At 39.1% G+C, this 17,122-nt stretch overlaps 1 protein-coding gene across 1 annotated transcript in view; it reads left to right on the top strand.

Moving 5' to 3' along the window:
• The window catches only part of MSRB3 (methionine sulfoxide reductase B3), a gene marked incomplete at its 5' end in the record, with an annotated part of 164,809 nt that overhangs the window by 141,775 nt on the left and 5,912 nt on the right, over positions 1 to 17,122 (top strand). The window contains 1 exon segment of the mRNA XM_082738269.1: positions 11,488 to 11,585. Within this exon segment, the coding sequence (XP_082594395.1) occupies positions 11,488 to 11,585 (98 nt within the window).

The raw sequence follows: 17,122 nt of genomic DNA, 5'->3' as shown, positions 1-17,122 counted from the left end.
TTAACTCCCTCAGAAGAAATAATCTTACATTTTTATCAGGCATCTATATTTAAGAGAGAAATTATTTGAAATTTTTGATAGGCACACCCAACTAAAGAACATAAATAATAGTTTTACAGTCCCCAGTGATGCCATGTGGTGAATAGACCTAATTCAGGACTGCAGTTGAATGGAACATTATTTCACTGTTGGTCTGGACTGCATGTCGCTGAGAATAGAATCTGTATTTTTTTGAATTTCCCTCCTGGTATTCCTAAGGTCAGTTAAGCACAGTAAATAATCTTCACTCAGCAAGCAACCCAAATCACCATCTTCCTGTTCGATGTAGCTAATAAATTCTGAGCAAACTCAACTCTCTGTGAAGCTTCCTAATGGATGCCTCACTGGACTGAAGAGCTTTTGGAAGCAAAATAAAATAATCATCTAAAGTTGAATGTTTTTGGATCAAGGTTACTAGGTCAACACTAAATTTAAAACCAGTTTGAGAGACATTTTTTAATGGCACTTAGAAATTATAGCCAAAGGTCAGGTCGTTACATGTGATGTTGCTCAGATCCTTTGATGCTGAAAGTCTACAACTGACTTATGTGTAAGATATACTTTCTAAAACATTAACTATGATTTAAAGTAGCAAGAGACAGTGTTCAGGCCAGGGAAAATAAAGTCCCCTTCCTCAGTTTTTTGGTTGAAATGGTTTGAGTTCAGTAATTGTATTGAACTGGAAAAAAAATTATGAATAGTTGCCTTCTCAAAGGGAAACAGGGAAGCTCTCCCCTGTCCACTCCTGCTTAAGAGTTTCTGAGATATTTTGCGATCACCAAGAAAACTGTGGATGAAATCCATGCCAATTAGAGATCTTGTGTGTTTGGAACCACTTAAAAATGCTGTGCAGGGCTCAAAGGAATTAGTAAAGCCTGTTGCAGTGGAGCTCCATTATTAATCTCCAAGGAGAATAGATACCAGATGTTCACACTGCCCAGAGGACACCTCAGTGTTCTTGGTCTCTGGTCGTATTGTCCTTTAGTAGATTCAAATGCCTGGAATGATTATGGGTCTTGGGATGACATGGTTTGAACAGAAGAAATTACTAATAATCATCTTGAAGAAATGCACTATTTTTGATAGGCAGGAAAAGAAACCTAATATTAAATTTGATATTTGTAAAAAATTGCCTAGAACAAAGTAGTAGAGATACTTTGCCTATCTTTTAAAAATTTCGTTGATTGGCCTAGTGATTGGCATATCTAACCTAAGTGACACCCGTATATGTAAATAATACAAACTGTGAAACATGCTCTGAAGAGAAAATATTGGGTGCTGTGAGCATGTCTGACAGGGGATTGTGACCTAGAGTTAAAGCTCTGGATTCTCCTTTGTTTAATATTTATTGAGCACCTACTTTGTGCCAAAAGGTAAAACTGATTACCATGGCTATTTAAAAATATACCACTCATAGTTCAGTTTGGTAGATTAAGGGATAGTAGGAACAATAGTAGGGAAAATGAACAACTTAAAAATAAACCAAAGATAAGAAAACATTCCAGGGATGGAGTTCTGTATTAGTTTTTCTTCAAATATAGCTTCTGTTCACTATCTTAAGGAGCATTTGAGCAATGCTCAAGATTTTTAGCATGTCCAAAGACTTTCATATTACTCATTTGATTGTGAAAGTTCTGTTAGGAAATACCATAAAATTTTAAACACTTTGGAAAGCAGAGAAGGGTGGAATTGGTGGGAGGGACCCCCAGGATCCCAGTATGTTTGCATAAATACCATTGCACTCTCCTGCAAGTCATCAACTTGCTCTACCTTCCTTCCCTGCCAGGCTTGGTAAGGAGCGGTCCTGGTTTAGTTGCTCCAGTCCACAAATGCCTTTCAGCCCAACAGAGTTCAGCTTCTGTGCATAACACTGAAAGGGCTCCTCCTAAATTCCCCCAGACTGCCCAGCTGTTGAATTCAGGAGTCTCCTCTCCTCTCTTATTTAACTCGTCCTTTCTGTAGATTATGTCACTGCGGACTGTCCTCCAGCCTTACACTTTTCCATTATCTGACATTGAAATGCTCTTGTTTATTTTCCTTCACTGACTTATTCCTCAACTCACCTTTTAAATACCTGTCTGGTTCTCCACTCCCCCTATATTTGCCTTCTATATATTCCCCTCCATAACCTTACTGTTTTCTATGCTCTGATGACTTTTACATCTGTATCTTTAGCCAGGGTTTTACTTCTGAACCCCCACACCCCTCTGCTCCTAGAGAATTCCACACTAAATGGATTTTATTATTTTCCCTGAAAAACACGTCTAACTAGCATGACCCAGTTAGTCAGTACAAGCTGGAAACCTAGTAGTAATTCAACCCTACCCTTCTCCTTCACTCCCCAAGAGGTCCACCACAATCAGTGAATTCTGAGTGCTCAGTCTCTCTCTTATTGGTCCCCTGCTCTCCAGCCCTATTGCAGATGCCTTCATGTAGAGCTTCATCACTTCTCTTTTCACATCCATTCTTCATCAGATATGCCTGTTTTCATCCTCTTATCCCCCACCCTCTTGCCTGCTTCCAGAACCATCTTCCCAGAGCACTGATCTGATCATGTTACTTGTGGCCCCCCCTAGTCATCAGGCCATTCAACATGTCCCTGGCCTTCAAAATGCCACTGCCACTTAAAACTGTGGGGTTACTTTACAAGACAAAAACAAACAAACAAACCCAACAAGGTAATTAGTAACCAAAATAAAACCAATGCTTGAATAGTATATATCGCCCTTTGGCATTTTTTTTTCTTAAGAATTTTTAGAGTCTATGGGTCTAGATTATTTTTTATGTATTCTAAACTCCCTGCTTTTCTTTCTTTTTTTTTTTTTTTTAAACTCCCTGATTTTCAAGATAAGTATTTTAAATATGATTTTTATTTGAGGTACTGCTTAGGAAAGCTGAATAAAGCATGGGAGAATGTCTGCCAAAACCAATGGTTTTCCTTGTGTCATCATTACTGTTAAACCATTTTCTTGCTAGAATAGTTTACTTCTTGAGACTTGGCTGCTTGTTTGCAGTAATGAAATCGTATCATCAACTTGTCCTTACATTTGCAGTGGCAAGAGGGCAGAAATATAGTGCATCCTCATGCCATAACAAGTGACCAAATACAGAAAAGGTATATCAAACACAGAAGTGATTTGATAACAAGTGATCAAATACAGAAAAGTAGTCTATGGGTGCCTGGGTGGCTCAGTTGGTTAAGCATCTACCTTTGACTCAGATCATGGTCCCAGGGTCCTGGGATCGAGTCCTGCACTGGGCTCCCTTCTCCAGGGGGAGTCTTCTTCTCCCTCTACCTTTTCCCCCTGTTTGTGATCTCACTTTCTCAAATAAATAAATAAAATCTGTAAAAGAGAAAGGAAAAGAAGAGAGAAAAGAAAGAAAGGGGAGGAGAAGAAAAGGAAAAGAAAGGAAAAAAAAGAAGAAAAAAAAGAAAAGAAAAGAGATCTATGAAGTTTTTCCCACTGAGCCAGTTCTGGGAGGAGTCTACTCTGGTCTGCCACAGTTCTAACTCAGGGGTCTTTGCAGATGTCATACTCTCATGCAGAGAATCACTTTTGAGATAGAGTCAAATCTGAGCCAGTTAAAACTCCTAAACCTTACATTGATTTGGATCTTATCAGTAAGGCAAAAAATAATATAATTGTGGTCAGTAGAAAGATTATGATGCCTGAAATCCATTCCTTCTTTTCATAAAATACTAGATGAAGAGACTAAAATCTGCAGTTTATTAAAAAGAAATCTCGGCTTCTTGTTCAGCATGATAGACTGAGCATACATGTTGGTTTCCCTCTCTCCCAAGAGAACCCTTTAAAGTGAAAGTAAGGAAAAGAAGATGAAAGAGGAGGAGGAAGAGGCAGAAGAGAAGGAGAAGAACCCATTGCCAAGAGAATTGGAGTGGAGAGGGGCTGCTGAGGGGGTGTTGGAGTGGGGGAGGGGTGTTGAGCATTTTTTCCAAGAAAAGATGGCTGGCAATGCATTACTGGGTATGACCGACTAAAGAAAGCATCAGCCCAAATTATGTCCAGGAGTTGTTGCCAAGATGCCCAGCACAATTATGAAGAGGCTCAGAGGGCAGAATTGTCAAGAGCAAGATGGGGGGTTGACAAGAAGGTGTTTAACTGAAAAAACAGCTAGTTCAGTTTTGCAGGTTCCTCACTTTCATATTTAGAATGACAGATCATCAATTACCCATGGGGCAAAAAAAACCAACAACCCTGGGAGACTACTCTCGAAAGATATTAAACAGCCTGTCTGGGAGAACTGGGGCTGCCAGCGAGCTGTTGCACTTCAGGGAACGCTGGGACTGACCTTTGTCCTGCAGCAAACGATGACAGTGGTCCTTCCCAGAGCTCCCGGTCACTTTCTCTGGTGAGAGTTGAGACCTAGGGAGGCACAAACCCACGCTGTAGCTGATCACAGAGGAAGCCCCTGTCACCTGCCCAGGACAAGGACCCCAGACCTCTACTCTTAAATAGAAATGGCTGAGGCAAGAAAACGGAGAGCATGGAAGATGAGAAACAAGAAAAAAGGAAGAGTTGCACAAGAGGCAACAGAGCTATTTTAGAGAATAATTGAAAAACCAAAGTCAAACAACTCCCGGTTCATATTCTCAGAGATATTTGAAGTATTTCATTTACAAAATAAGAAGAGGACGCTGTCAAAAAGGCCAAAAAAATTTACAGATCAAGAAAAATGTGAAAAAAAAAAAAGAGGTGGCCAAAAGATACCTAGGATGCTATGTCTTTCATGTGAATTTTTAACACTTAAAACATTATATATAACTTATGAACATAGACATATGTAGGAAATGAAGCCAAAGAAGTGTGGGAAGGGTACATAAACAATTGTACCAGGAAGTGTAGGAGTAGGGGAAAAGGCTGGAGGCAGATCTGGCTGTAATTGTAACATTTTATTTTGTTAGAATAAGAGAAAAATCTGAAGGAAATATGGAACAAATATTGTCTATTAAACTTGGGTCGTTTGTATTTGTTAAAACATGGATGCCTAGGTATTTTACATACTTTTACTTATGGTTGAACTATTTGTTGAAAATTAAAATGTTGAATTATAGAGCAAATTTGTACAATTGTATAAGAAAGTCATGGTCCAAACAAAAGATAAAAGAAAACATGCCCTGCTTGTTATAGTGATGCAGTGTAAAAGAAGGAAGATCTGTTTGACTTCAGCTAGCATGAGGTTATGCCAGTTGGACCGTTGGAGAAGGAGATAGAATCCCAACACGCTTTAGCTGCCTGCAACATGTATGTAGCCATAATAATAATGCCGTTGACTAGTTTTCAAGCCTTAGAATCAACCTATACAAAAGCATAGAAGACTTCATTAAGGTTGGGCGTTGGAACAGGGGAAAGGGTAGGTAGAAGGAGGATGGGGTGCCGAGGCCGTTTTGCAGACTGAGGGTGCAAAAATGTTGAGCTATAAGATAGTCATCAGTCATGCATTCATATGTTCATCCAGCAGACAATTTCTGCTTTGGGTGATTGGCAACACTCCAGTGGACAAAACTGACACACTCTCTGCTCTTATTAGACTTTACATTCTAGTTCCAGAGGCAGATAGTACCAAACGAAGTCTCAAAAACAATTAAAAATTATTTAACGGTCAAAAATTGCAAGAGGGAAGAGAAGGGAGATTTAGTGGAAGTCTGAAGGCTTAGTCTTCATCCGTGACAGGAGGAAATCAATTCGCAGTGTAAAACCAGCACTGTCCAATGGTGGGAGTTTCTAGATCTGCGGAAATGATGTTAGAAATATCCTCCGTCTGGGCCTCTCTTGTTCAGTATAGCAGCCATTCACTATGTGTAACTGTTGAGAACTTGAAATGTGGCTGGTATGACTGAAGAACTGAAATTCTATTTAACTGTAATTAACTTAAATTTAAATGGCAGCATGTGGCTTGTAGCTTCTCTGTTGGATAGTGCAGATTTGAAATGAAGGAATCAAGAGGGAGCAGCATAAGCATATTTTTAAGAATTAAACCTAAAAACTGTTAAACGTGGTTGTTTGCAGGAATGGGAAGCACGAAAAGAGAACATTGCCCTATAGGTCATCTTGCACTCTTTGATTTTCTATTACATACATACATTTGATTGATTACGACTTAAACTTTTGGGTGTCAATCACAGCAAATAACTGGGCAAGAATCAGAGCTCACACTTCAAACAATTCTTGTTAGCGTGGGGGTCTTCATAAAGCGTTGTATTATTTGGTTAAGGTAGCTAATAAGGTAAATAGTGGTCAGTGAGGTTAACAGTTCCTGGCTTCAGAGGTACTAAATGCTACAAATTCTGAAATACAGCCTTAAAATCATAGCACGGTGAGAATTGGTACATACAGAAAACCACAGGTGTGTAAATGTCCCTCATGCCTCACTGAAACCAAGCTGAGATATTTATTATTATTAAACGATCCCACAAGCCCAACTGGGATTTACTGTGCTCAAACTGATTTTGCATTCGAAGACAATAATATCATATATATATATATATATATATATTTATATATTTGTATTTATATATTTATATATTATATATTATATATTATATATATATTATATTATAAATATATATATATATTATATATATATTATACAAATGAAATATTTGTAATTACACTTCAACCTAATGAATGCTAAGGCGTGGGTAGTTTCTGCCATGTACTACTGATGGGTCATGTAGCTAACTTACTGAGGTTTCTCATTTCTATTTGGGGTTGGGGGACAATCCAGGGAACATGGCAGCTGTAGAGCAAAACCTTATTAAAGTAAGAGTGGGCCGCATTTTCTACATATGGTATAGATGGGATTGGCTTCAACTTGTTTATAACCTGTTGCTGGTTTTAACAGCTTGTTTCAAAGATTCGTAAAAGGAAGGAAGAAAAGGTTAGGATAGAGAGATGAGCAAGTTTTTCTCAGGAGGCAGTTGGAGTGAAACATTTAAAGTCTGTTAGCAGAACATCACCTGTGGAAAGCTGTGTCACTGTTCAGGGATGGGTTCGAGGGGACTCTGAGGAGCTTTAATAAACCCCATTCTTAGTGAAAAGGAAGAATTCTTTTTACTGCAGTTCAAAAAAGAAAAAAAAATTCACCCTAGTGTAGATGGTAGCAAGTGCCAAAGATCTACCATTAACAAACTGAACCACTTTCTCTAATATCTGAGACATAAATGAACATATCCTGGGTTTGCTGCCCATTATGCCAATACCAGCAAGAGCCGTCTCCAGATTAGTGTGACCTGGTGGTTGTTGGTTCATAAGGGAGCAGGACTGCCAACAGCCCAACGTGCCTGCTGCGCTTGGGTACCTGTATTTCTGTGCTGTCTGCAGAAAGAAGAATCTATTTATTGAATACAAGACATTCCCAATAGCAAAAGGCTAATACCCAAAAAATACAGCTTGTATTTTTAGAAATACAACAATAATACACCCCGATCCGAGCTCATCACATAGAAACAAAGGGATGTCTTGGGGGTGGGGGGAGCCAACTCTGTTTATCCAGGTTTTCGAATGACTGTTCTTTTAAAAATGTGCATGGAATGCATCCAAAACAAATAATGTTTTGTTAGATGAGAAGACCAAAAGGGAAATCCTAGAGAAAGGAGGATGGATGATCTTTCTTTAATGTCAAAACTGACATAAACACATCCCCTTCCCCCTTTTGCTCAAGATAATTTTCTCAACAAGACCCAGATTGCTTCAGTCTTGCCTATCACCCTTTGAAGCACTTTCCTTATTATTAGGAGTGGGGGCAGGGTTTCCTTTGAGGATTTTTGCAGCAGTGAAGAGTTCCTCCTTTAAATACTTTCACATGATGAGGGAATTCCGCTTTCAAAGTGCTGTCATCTCTGTGGCCTCTCCGCCATGAGACAATTTATTCTTGGGTGAAGATCCTTCTTAGTTTAATTGTCAATAAGGACTTGCTTTTCTGAGGGATTCTCCTTCGGCTTTTTCTGGAAGACCTAGAAAAAGAATTCAACGTTCTCCTGTGTCAAGCTTATTGAAGTTGGCCATGATTCTCTTTTGAAATGTGTTTTATCACACAGGGTTACTTATGGTCTTCAACACGGTTGCCCTTGTCAGTCTCCACTAATTAAGATTTGGATGAGGTATCAAATATTCCATCTTGAAAACTGCATTTCTTCTGTGCAGAGAGACACTGTGAACTTTGGGGAGTTTTAAGGAGATTTTTTTTTGTTTGTTTGGTTGGTTTTTTAGTGTCTCTTCTGATATTTAACCAATGCCATGGGAAACAACCAGTAAATTATTCAAGTGTCAACAGTTTTCTCAGAAACATAGAAATCTTTTAAGAGCCCTGACTCCATGTCACTACACCTCATCTTTGTCTTCTCTTGAATATAGTCTTCTAGAAAATTCTATAAATATTTAATTCATGGAGACAAAATGTATAGCTGTATAGTTTAATAGCTCATTTGAAAGCAGTTCCCTTCCCTTGCCCCCAAAAAATTTTAATAGAAAAGAATTAGAATTAATTAGGAAATTCTAAAAGAATTAGTAATTCTAATTTGGAATTCTAAAAGAATTAGAATTTGTTAGGAAAGAATTAGAATGAAGAAATCCCAAATAGAATGGACAGTTTTCTCAATATTATTACCTAAGGTAAGCTTCTAAGTATTTGTGGTTATTTTAGATAAATGAATAAAAAATTATCCATGCCCCAGAAGTAGATTATATCATTTATATGATTGCTCTTGGACTGTCTCTTTGAAAAGTTTGGTTGTTAGAGTGAGGGAATCAGTATTGGTGAGTTTACATGAATTAGCTACTTCCACCTAGAAGCTCCTAAATGCAATGATGTAACTACCAACCAATCCAGACATGGCACTAAACATATTTCTTAAAACCTACAGTCTCCTTCCGGTTACAGTATTGAAATGAATGATGTCTTGACCTCGTACTAAGGAAGAAAGTGGAATGTGAAAAAATTAAACCAGATTAAAGTCAGAATACACAGATTCCAGCTTTGGCTCTGCCACGTACTGCCTGTGTAATGCTGGCAAGTACCATACCTTTGTGCTCCCTCTCCCTCTCCTCCTCACTAAAAATCCTGTTAAGTTAGTGACCTAGATGATCTTTATGGATTTACCATCCTAAGTAAATAATAACCCAACTCCACCTATAAAGAGAAGCTTAATTACGGTGTTTGAGCCAAGCTGGATACTCTAGTGAAAACAGAACATTGCTAATTTCTTAATCTAGTCTCTAAAAAGGAAGTATGATTGTATTTTCTGTCTCCTGTGGGACCCTGAGTCATAAATGTCCACCCCGTCTTCTTGTTTATGCATACTCTGCCTTTAAAGTGCTCACCACCTAATCAGAGAGGAAAGCCTGAAAACAAATAAGTCGAAAATCCAGTATGATAAGTAGAACAAGATAAGTGTATAGAACATGGAGAAGGAGTATGGGAGGGAACAATCTATCTATATATTTTATATACATTTCTCCATACCTATTTTTAATTCTATAAATAGGAAAATGTGTGTGTGTTGGAGGGTGGCTTTATGGTGAATTAAAAAAAATATATTCCTAACTCTTCACCTGTTTATTACTGAATCAAATATGTCCTTCCATAATATTAGTTGCCATAATTAGCAATCAAATGAGTCAAAACATGGTATGTTAAAAAATATAGAGTGTTCTCTTTCTTTTCATAACTAAATTATTTTTCAGTGTCTTCAGACATCACCTTTAAACCTCTCTTTTCTAGCCACTGGCACTTTTGCCGTTGAACAAAGAAGAATACCTAAATGTGCCAAGTAGTCATTATAAACCAAAAACTCTAGCCTAGAATACATTTAGATTCTCTTTAAAATTTAGAGAATAGGGAGAGACAAGTTTTCTTAAAAGTGCTGGTGTGTCTTGATGTGATTGTTTTTTGAGGAATATTATATCTAGGAAGTTAAGGTTTTCCTGGTGATTTGCAGCAATCTTGAACTCAAATCAGGGAATTGGAAAGTGTTTCAACTCTGGGTGTTAAATCCAGCACCAACTGTGAAAGCTATACTCTTGCATAGTGGGGGATGGGGAGCTTGGGAGAGTTTCTTATAAAAACTTGGCCTGAGCTAATATGTTTTGGTTGAAACTGGAAATCATATTGTTGAGGCCTGCATTCTGTTTTCTTTCAGTTGGTGTATTAACACAAAGCACCATGTTTTTAAAGAGCTTCCTCCTTTCTACAGGAATAAATTTGGCTTCTGAAAGAGGAAAAAAAAATTGTACCAGCAGGTCGGCAACATCACACCTCTTCCGTCATTTTGGGCTTCAGCTCAGGAACTCACGACCAAATTTCTGGAAATATGTAAAAACATGCCTAGAAGTACTGAACATAAAACCTGGCTTCTTAAAACTATGTACATTCATAAACATTTGTACAATCTTATGGTCCTTATCATTGAGTTTCTTAAAGCTGTGTGTGCATATTTAAAAAATTGTTCGAATAAATGAAAATTGGAACAAGATGCTGTTTGAGAGAAGGTGCTCCCTAGAGATGCCTGATGAACAGTGCTCTATGGTTTTCTTCTAGGAAGTGAGCAAGCCTCTTGCCCATAAAATAGATAGAAGCTGCTTTCCAGATTGCCCTGCCCCAAGAAATTAGATTATGATGGAAACTATGGAGTACTCATTTTTTTAATATTTTAACCACACAAACTAAGTGCTGAAAAACCATTCTTCCTAAAGAAGCATGGAAAGTTGAAAAGTGAACATCCAGAACAACTATAATAAATAAATCCTTAAAAAAAAAAAAAAAAGGCAGAAAAAAACAACTTTAAAAACGGGAGGGGCACCTGACAGCTCAGTCGGTTGAGTGTCGATTCTTGGTTTTGGCTCAGGTCATGATCTCGGGGTCCTGGGATCAATCCCTGTGTCAGTGTCTGTGCTCAGCAAGGAGTCTGTGTGAGGATTTCTCTTTCCCTGTCTGTCCCTCTCCCCGACTGTGCATGCCCACGCGCTCTCTCTCTCTCAAATAAATAATCAAATCTTAAAAAAAAAAAAAAAGAGAGAGAGAGAGAGAGAACAATTGGATTGTGTTTTGCAAAATGTCACACCGCTAAGACTCCTAGTGAGTGCCCAGTGACTCTGTAGAAGAGAGGCAAGACCAAGTGGCGAGAGAGCTTTATAAATCCAGGGATGCTCTGGAAAACTACTGGGTGGTCTAAGAATGCTTCTGGAAACATAAACACCCAATGCAACTGTGATCTGAAGTGAGGAGGAAGTTATTCTTAAAAAGGAGTTGCACTCTTAGGAAATATATTATCCTTCAGCTTTGTACCTTTTCCTTTCAGGCTGGAGAAGTTAAGCACGAGTCATATACTAGAGATTTTCATTCTTTGCGTAGTAGTTCTTTAACATGACATTCTAACCCAAGGCTGTCTGTCTCTCCTGTCTGTTTTGTTCTGATGCTGCTCTGCTCCAGGTTGGCCTTCATTCCACGATGTGATCAGTTCTGATGCGATCACATTCACGGACGACTTTTCCTATGGGATGCACCGGGTCGAAACGAGCTGCTCTCAGGTCAGTTAACCCCACTTGAAAACCCACTGGGATGCCCCCTTTGCATTGCAAACACTTTCTGGACTCCTGGTTGTGCTAAATATAGCAACTAAGGCCAAGTGACTGATCATAAAAGGGATGGAGGAGCACAATGAAGTCTCTGTATCTGAAGACGATATCTCAGTCTTCAGATGTTCAGTAAGTCCAACTGAATGCCAGTCATTGGCTTCAAAACTATTTAAAAAAAAGAGAGAGAGCGAATGGTCAGGAAAATTATCTTCAGTTGACTCAGTACAGTGGAGAATGGGCTATTCTTAGGGCATGTGAAGATTTCACTCTGTGGCTGTGTATAATCTGATGTTTTAGAGAATACCCCTCTTCCTGCAGCTCTGTGCATGTGTTGTTCACCTGTAATGATCCCAACATGGTTAGTCAAGTCCTCAGGGGTGGCTTTCCCTATGTGGGTGTGAAGGAAGGGGAAGAGGAGGTTCAAATTAGGCTCTAGGAGCTTGGAGTGTGAATATGCGGTAACGTAATGCCTTCTCTCCTAGTATATGGACCTGTTTCGTTTCCACGGATGTTCCAATAGTTCCTGTCACTCTGCTCTAACTGAATCAGGTCTGGCTCTAAAGAGAAAATGAGCATGTTGAGGAGGCAAAGATGGTTAATCTGTCATGCTAATGTCGAGGCTTGAACTGTTGGGTATTTTGTATTTAAACTCAAAGACATAGCCAGAACCTTCTGTACACAGAATAAGAGCAACCGCACACTCCAGTCTAGAGTAGGTAGTCCTGTTCTGATCTGCTTTGCAAAAGTGAAATGTCAAGTCTGAGTATTGGGCACTGAAATTCATTGATACTATGGAGTAGTTTGTCAGGGGATGTCTGTTGTACATATCAGAGGTAAAGGGCGCACATCAGGCAGCTGAAATAGCAAAGTGATTGCCACGTGGGCCTCCCTCAACATTCTTGTCCGTGCCCTTTAACCCCCTTCATCAGGCACAAGAGTTGTAGGGAGTAGGTGGCATATTTACTACCAAGCAGGGAGGGAGATTGGTTAGAGCCCAACCATCTGATGAATTTGTGTTTTCTTTCCCTTTCCTAACTTACCTTCCTCCCTTCCCCCTTCCCACCCCACTTCCTTCCTTCCTTCCTTCCTTTCCTCTTTCCTTTCCTCTTTCTTTCACTAAAGGTGAGTTTACTGTCTTCTAAGCATGAGTACCACTCTCTCCCTTGAAACGCAGACTTCATATTTTAGCTAGGTCATACTTTTGGTCCACTCTTGTCTCTCAGATATGAGTCTCTGAGCGAGACATTGGAAATTTCCAATTCTGGGTCTCCCCCTCAGAGAGTCTCACTTAGTCGGCCTGTGTAAGGCCTGAACACCAGCAGTTTTTCAAAGCTGCCCTGGTTAATGCTCACAATAAACTTGTGGGCTATATACTGTCATTCTTTTTTATTTTTTAGTTGAGAAAACGGAGACACGAAGAGGACAATCACATTTGTATAAAGCTACATCGATTCAAGCAGCAGAGCTGAGACTCGAACTTGGGCATTGAGCTCCAGAGTTCTAGGGAGCTTAGATGGACAGACAAGCCATAAAGAGTCACATTAACCCAAAAAAGTCCTATGACTTAGTTTAATTCAATTCATATTTGAATTTAATTGCTTTTAATTGATATTCTTATAACTGCCACAAAAACTAATTATGATGATCTCCCCAGGAATCTAAAATATTCAACAAAAAAGTAACCCGGTAGGATGGTACATAGCAATGTATAACTTAGGCACATAGTACTTAATAAACCTCTTTTAAGACTAACAGTTGTGTTTTGTTTTAAGCTGCCTTAAAGGCTGTTAATGACTGCTACTCTCCATTTTCTTCAGAACCCACTTTCAAACACTGAGTCCCATGAGAACCAAATAAACAAGGCACAGAAAAAGTGGGGTATAAGATAATAACTTTCGTTAATGCCCTATTCTCTGACGTCTCTGTGGCTATTTCTTAAAAGTCACAGAACAAACTTGGTCCCTTGTGCCGGCCACAGAGATAATACTAGCAGTGGTCAAGAAAAGACCATCATGAAGATGAAGTTGTTCTACAGGGGCCAAAGAGAGACGAAACCTACAAGATGCCCAAATCAGGCAACATTAATAAAAGATATTAAGCTAAACAAGGAACAGCTCTCAGCCCTTTGGTCAAAGGGCTAGGTGACGGTTAAACTTTATGTCCTTTGGGGGAAGAACCAACACTGACCCCTCCCTTCTGGCTTCTTCCCCCACCACCTTCATTTCTCACATTTGGAAAGTGTGTGGCTCCCTCTTAAATAAAAGTCTTAAATTTGAAGAGAAAAGGGAGGGAAATTTATTCGATTAAGGCATGTGTAAGAATACATCCTCTGTGAAGTAAGTTTCATGGAGAAAATAGTTAGATTCCAACATTAAAGAAAGATGTGTTTCCTGGATTCTTTTCCCTGTGAGCGGGGGATGTCTGCCTCACGAGAGCAGTAATAACTCACTGACGTGTGCTGGGTGTTCGTTCCTTCCTTCCTTCCTTCCTTCCTTCCTTCCTTTCTTTATTTATTGCATGTTTCATCCACACATTTATTTTCCTTTTGTTCTACATTTTTCTTGAGTTTTTTTTTCTTTTCTATTTTCACACTCATCCTTTTTATCTCAACTGGAAAAAAATAACTGACTTAATGGTTTCCATACAGAGTAAACACTTGTATTTTGTTTCCTAGTTTCTCATTCTTAATGCTACTTTTCATGATCAGTTTGTCTTTTATTTTAACCTTCCATTCTTTCAGTTTATGTAGTCTCCCTCTGATTCATAGCTTCTCCCATCATTTTGGGGGGAAGTGGTATAGGAAACTTGACTCTGATCCGCTTCTCATCTTTCTAAATTTTTTTTTTTCCATTTTTAATTCAGATGGTTGTCCTCTCTCTGGTCTGAATTGCAACAATGTGGTTTGTCTGATAAAGAATCTGTTAGATGCTGTAGATATCTCATAGACATTGTCAGTTGGACACCTTATGTGCAGTACTTCTTTCCTTGTGGTAAAGATGCCGCATCTACACATGAAGACCCTCTTACTGCCATCTTCTACAAATGAGCTGAGCTTCTGTGGACAAAGCCAGTAGGCTCAACCTACATGGCTGGTCTTTTTTTTTTTTTTTCTGTGGTCCTGAATTTTTACTCTGATATTTAGGATTCTTCTTTTTCTTTCCTTTCCTTTCCTGCCCTTTCCTTTTTTCCTTTCCTTTTTCCCTTTTCTTTCTTTCTTCTTTTCTTTTTTAATTGTGATACAGATCATATTATGTGGTTAATTAGACCTCATATTTGGGTGAGAATTAAAATTTATTGGGAGCTATAACTTACCACCTCTTTATACTAACCTATAGTTTTTCCATGTGTCCCGTGACTTCTTTAGGTCATAATACTTTAGTAAGATTTTGTTGAGAAAGTTAAGATTGTTAAGATTGATTCACTATTGTCAACACTTTTCAGAGAAAGAGTGCGGTCAGCTCCTTCTAAAAGAATTGCTGGGTGAGAATCCCCGCACGTGGCCTGATCTTTAAGTTAACAGCACAGAGTACCAGCAAGGGTGGTGGAGATTCTTCCACGCCTTCTGTTAGGACTCCTACTTGTGGAGGGAATAGGCTGCCCTGTTACGTTCTGATTTTTGTTGCAACCATATTTGTTTGCTTTTCCTGTTCTATGCGCTGAATTGTGGAATTATATTCTAGTTATCTCTTCAAAAGAGGGTCTTTATATCTTAAATCTGTCCACCTGAGTATCCTCTCCCCAGCTGTGGCAATTTTCTAAGTTTGCAGTTACAAAGATTTTTTTTTTTAAGTTTCATTGACGCTTTTCATCTAGTGATAAAATAATGTTGCGTCTATCCCAGTTTCACGAACTACTCTGAATAGTTGTTTGACAGCTTCTTCCTAATCCTCCAAGCCCAGCCTGTTAAACAGTGCTTTGTCATGAGTTTAAATTCAGTGCAAAGAGGTAAGAGTTGCATGGTTTAAGTTGTAGTTCAGAGAACTAAGTCCCTCCTGGTAATACTTGGGGAATTCTTCCTTCTTTAGATCAAAATTCTACATCTGCAGCAAATGGGAGACCAATAAATTACTTAACTTTTGGAAATCATCTTTAAGGAAACCATCAGATAGTTGCTGAGTTTATGCGAGTTGGAGTCTACTTTTGCCTGTTGCTGTTACTAGCTGGAATCTACAGTAGAGTCCCTTAAGGATGTTTTAGATCATTATTAATTTGTTCTATGGCAGCCAAATCAACAGAAAGGTAAATATCCACCCATACATGGCATTTTTCAAAAGTTAAGCAGATTTTGGTAAAACCCCAAACCTTATTAATCTTTTGCAGATGACAACTGATATATTGCTGATGATTAAAGATACCCATGTGTTACAATAGGGGTTCAGACTCACAGCCCATCTCTCTTTTTCTTGATCTTTCAGTAAAATCATAATGCTAAACTGGTGACTTCACAATCATTTCCTTGGCAAAAGATTAATATCACAAGCACAGAGGAAAAGAGCCCTACTTGCACACAAGTGTCTTCAATAACGGTGGGAGAAAACAGGATACTACTGGCAAAGTAAATTGCTTTTCTTCTTAAACTCATTTCTCCTTCTCATCCTGCCCCATGTGCCCAAGTGTAAAAGCCCTCGCTTTGAAACTGCTTCATCTTGTAGATCAAACACTTAAGAGAAAATGACAATAATAAAGCCCCCAAACATCCTAGACATAGCTGGGAGAAAACCGTCTAGGACAGTTGGAAATACATCAGTACAGAAATATGTAACTGTGTTGAATGCACTATTTGTGTTTCTTATGCACACGATTGAGAACTGCAGTCAGATTTTAAGGAATTATGTTAAATTTGATGTTCAGTCACTTTTTTGGGAACCCGGGGGTGGGGGGCTCTTTTCTCGTAGTTCTCTGCAGGTTCCCCAGTTGCCAGATTTTCTGAGTGGGAGGCTTCAATGAAAAAGGATTCCTCTAGGAACTCTAGAATGTCCCTTTGAACAATTATCTCATGTTTTTTTCAGAATGAGAGCTAGAATATCCAGTTGTCGCTTGTAGCTTCCTATACAACAAATGCATAACCATTTTCAAACAACTTTCAAAAGGCACAGCAGAGATTTTACCCTGAAATAAATCATTAACAGCAGGTCTCCGAGATTTCTTCATCGGGCAGCCAGTTTGTTTCAGTTACAACCAGGTGTGCTGAGAGCCCAACACATTGCCAGTTGGCCGGGGCCAGGGAGGCAGAGCTCGCAGGCGGCTAAAGAAACAATGCATCACTGACAACTTCCATTCATCATCCCAGCCTTCGGCCAGGGGTAGAGGCTGGAAAGAATGGGCTCCATGTGCGCTCCCCTCGGGGAGGAACCTTCAGAGCCTGTGCACTTTTCAAAGAAACTGGATAATAGTCGTTTATGGGAGACTGGGTGTACCTGGGGAGGGGTGCGGGCGGGGAAGCAGAAATGGTGCTGCGTGGTTAGGCTTCCTGTGGACAAACCGCTTTG

The sequence above is a fragment of the Mustela nivalis genome (genome assembly GCF_964662115.1).
Source record: "Mustela nivalis genome assembly, chromosome: 7".
Taxonomy (NCBI): domain Eukaryota; kingdom Metazoa; phylum Chordata; class Mammalia; order Carnivora; family Mustelidae; genus Mustela; species Mustela nivalis.
The sequence above is the reverse complement of the archived record's forward strand: the minus strand, read 5'-3'. Positions and strand labels throughout refer to the sequence as shown.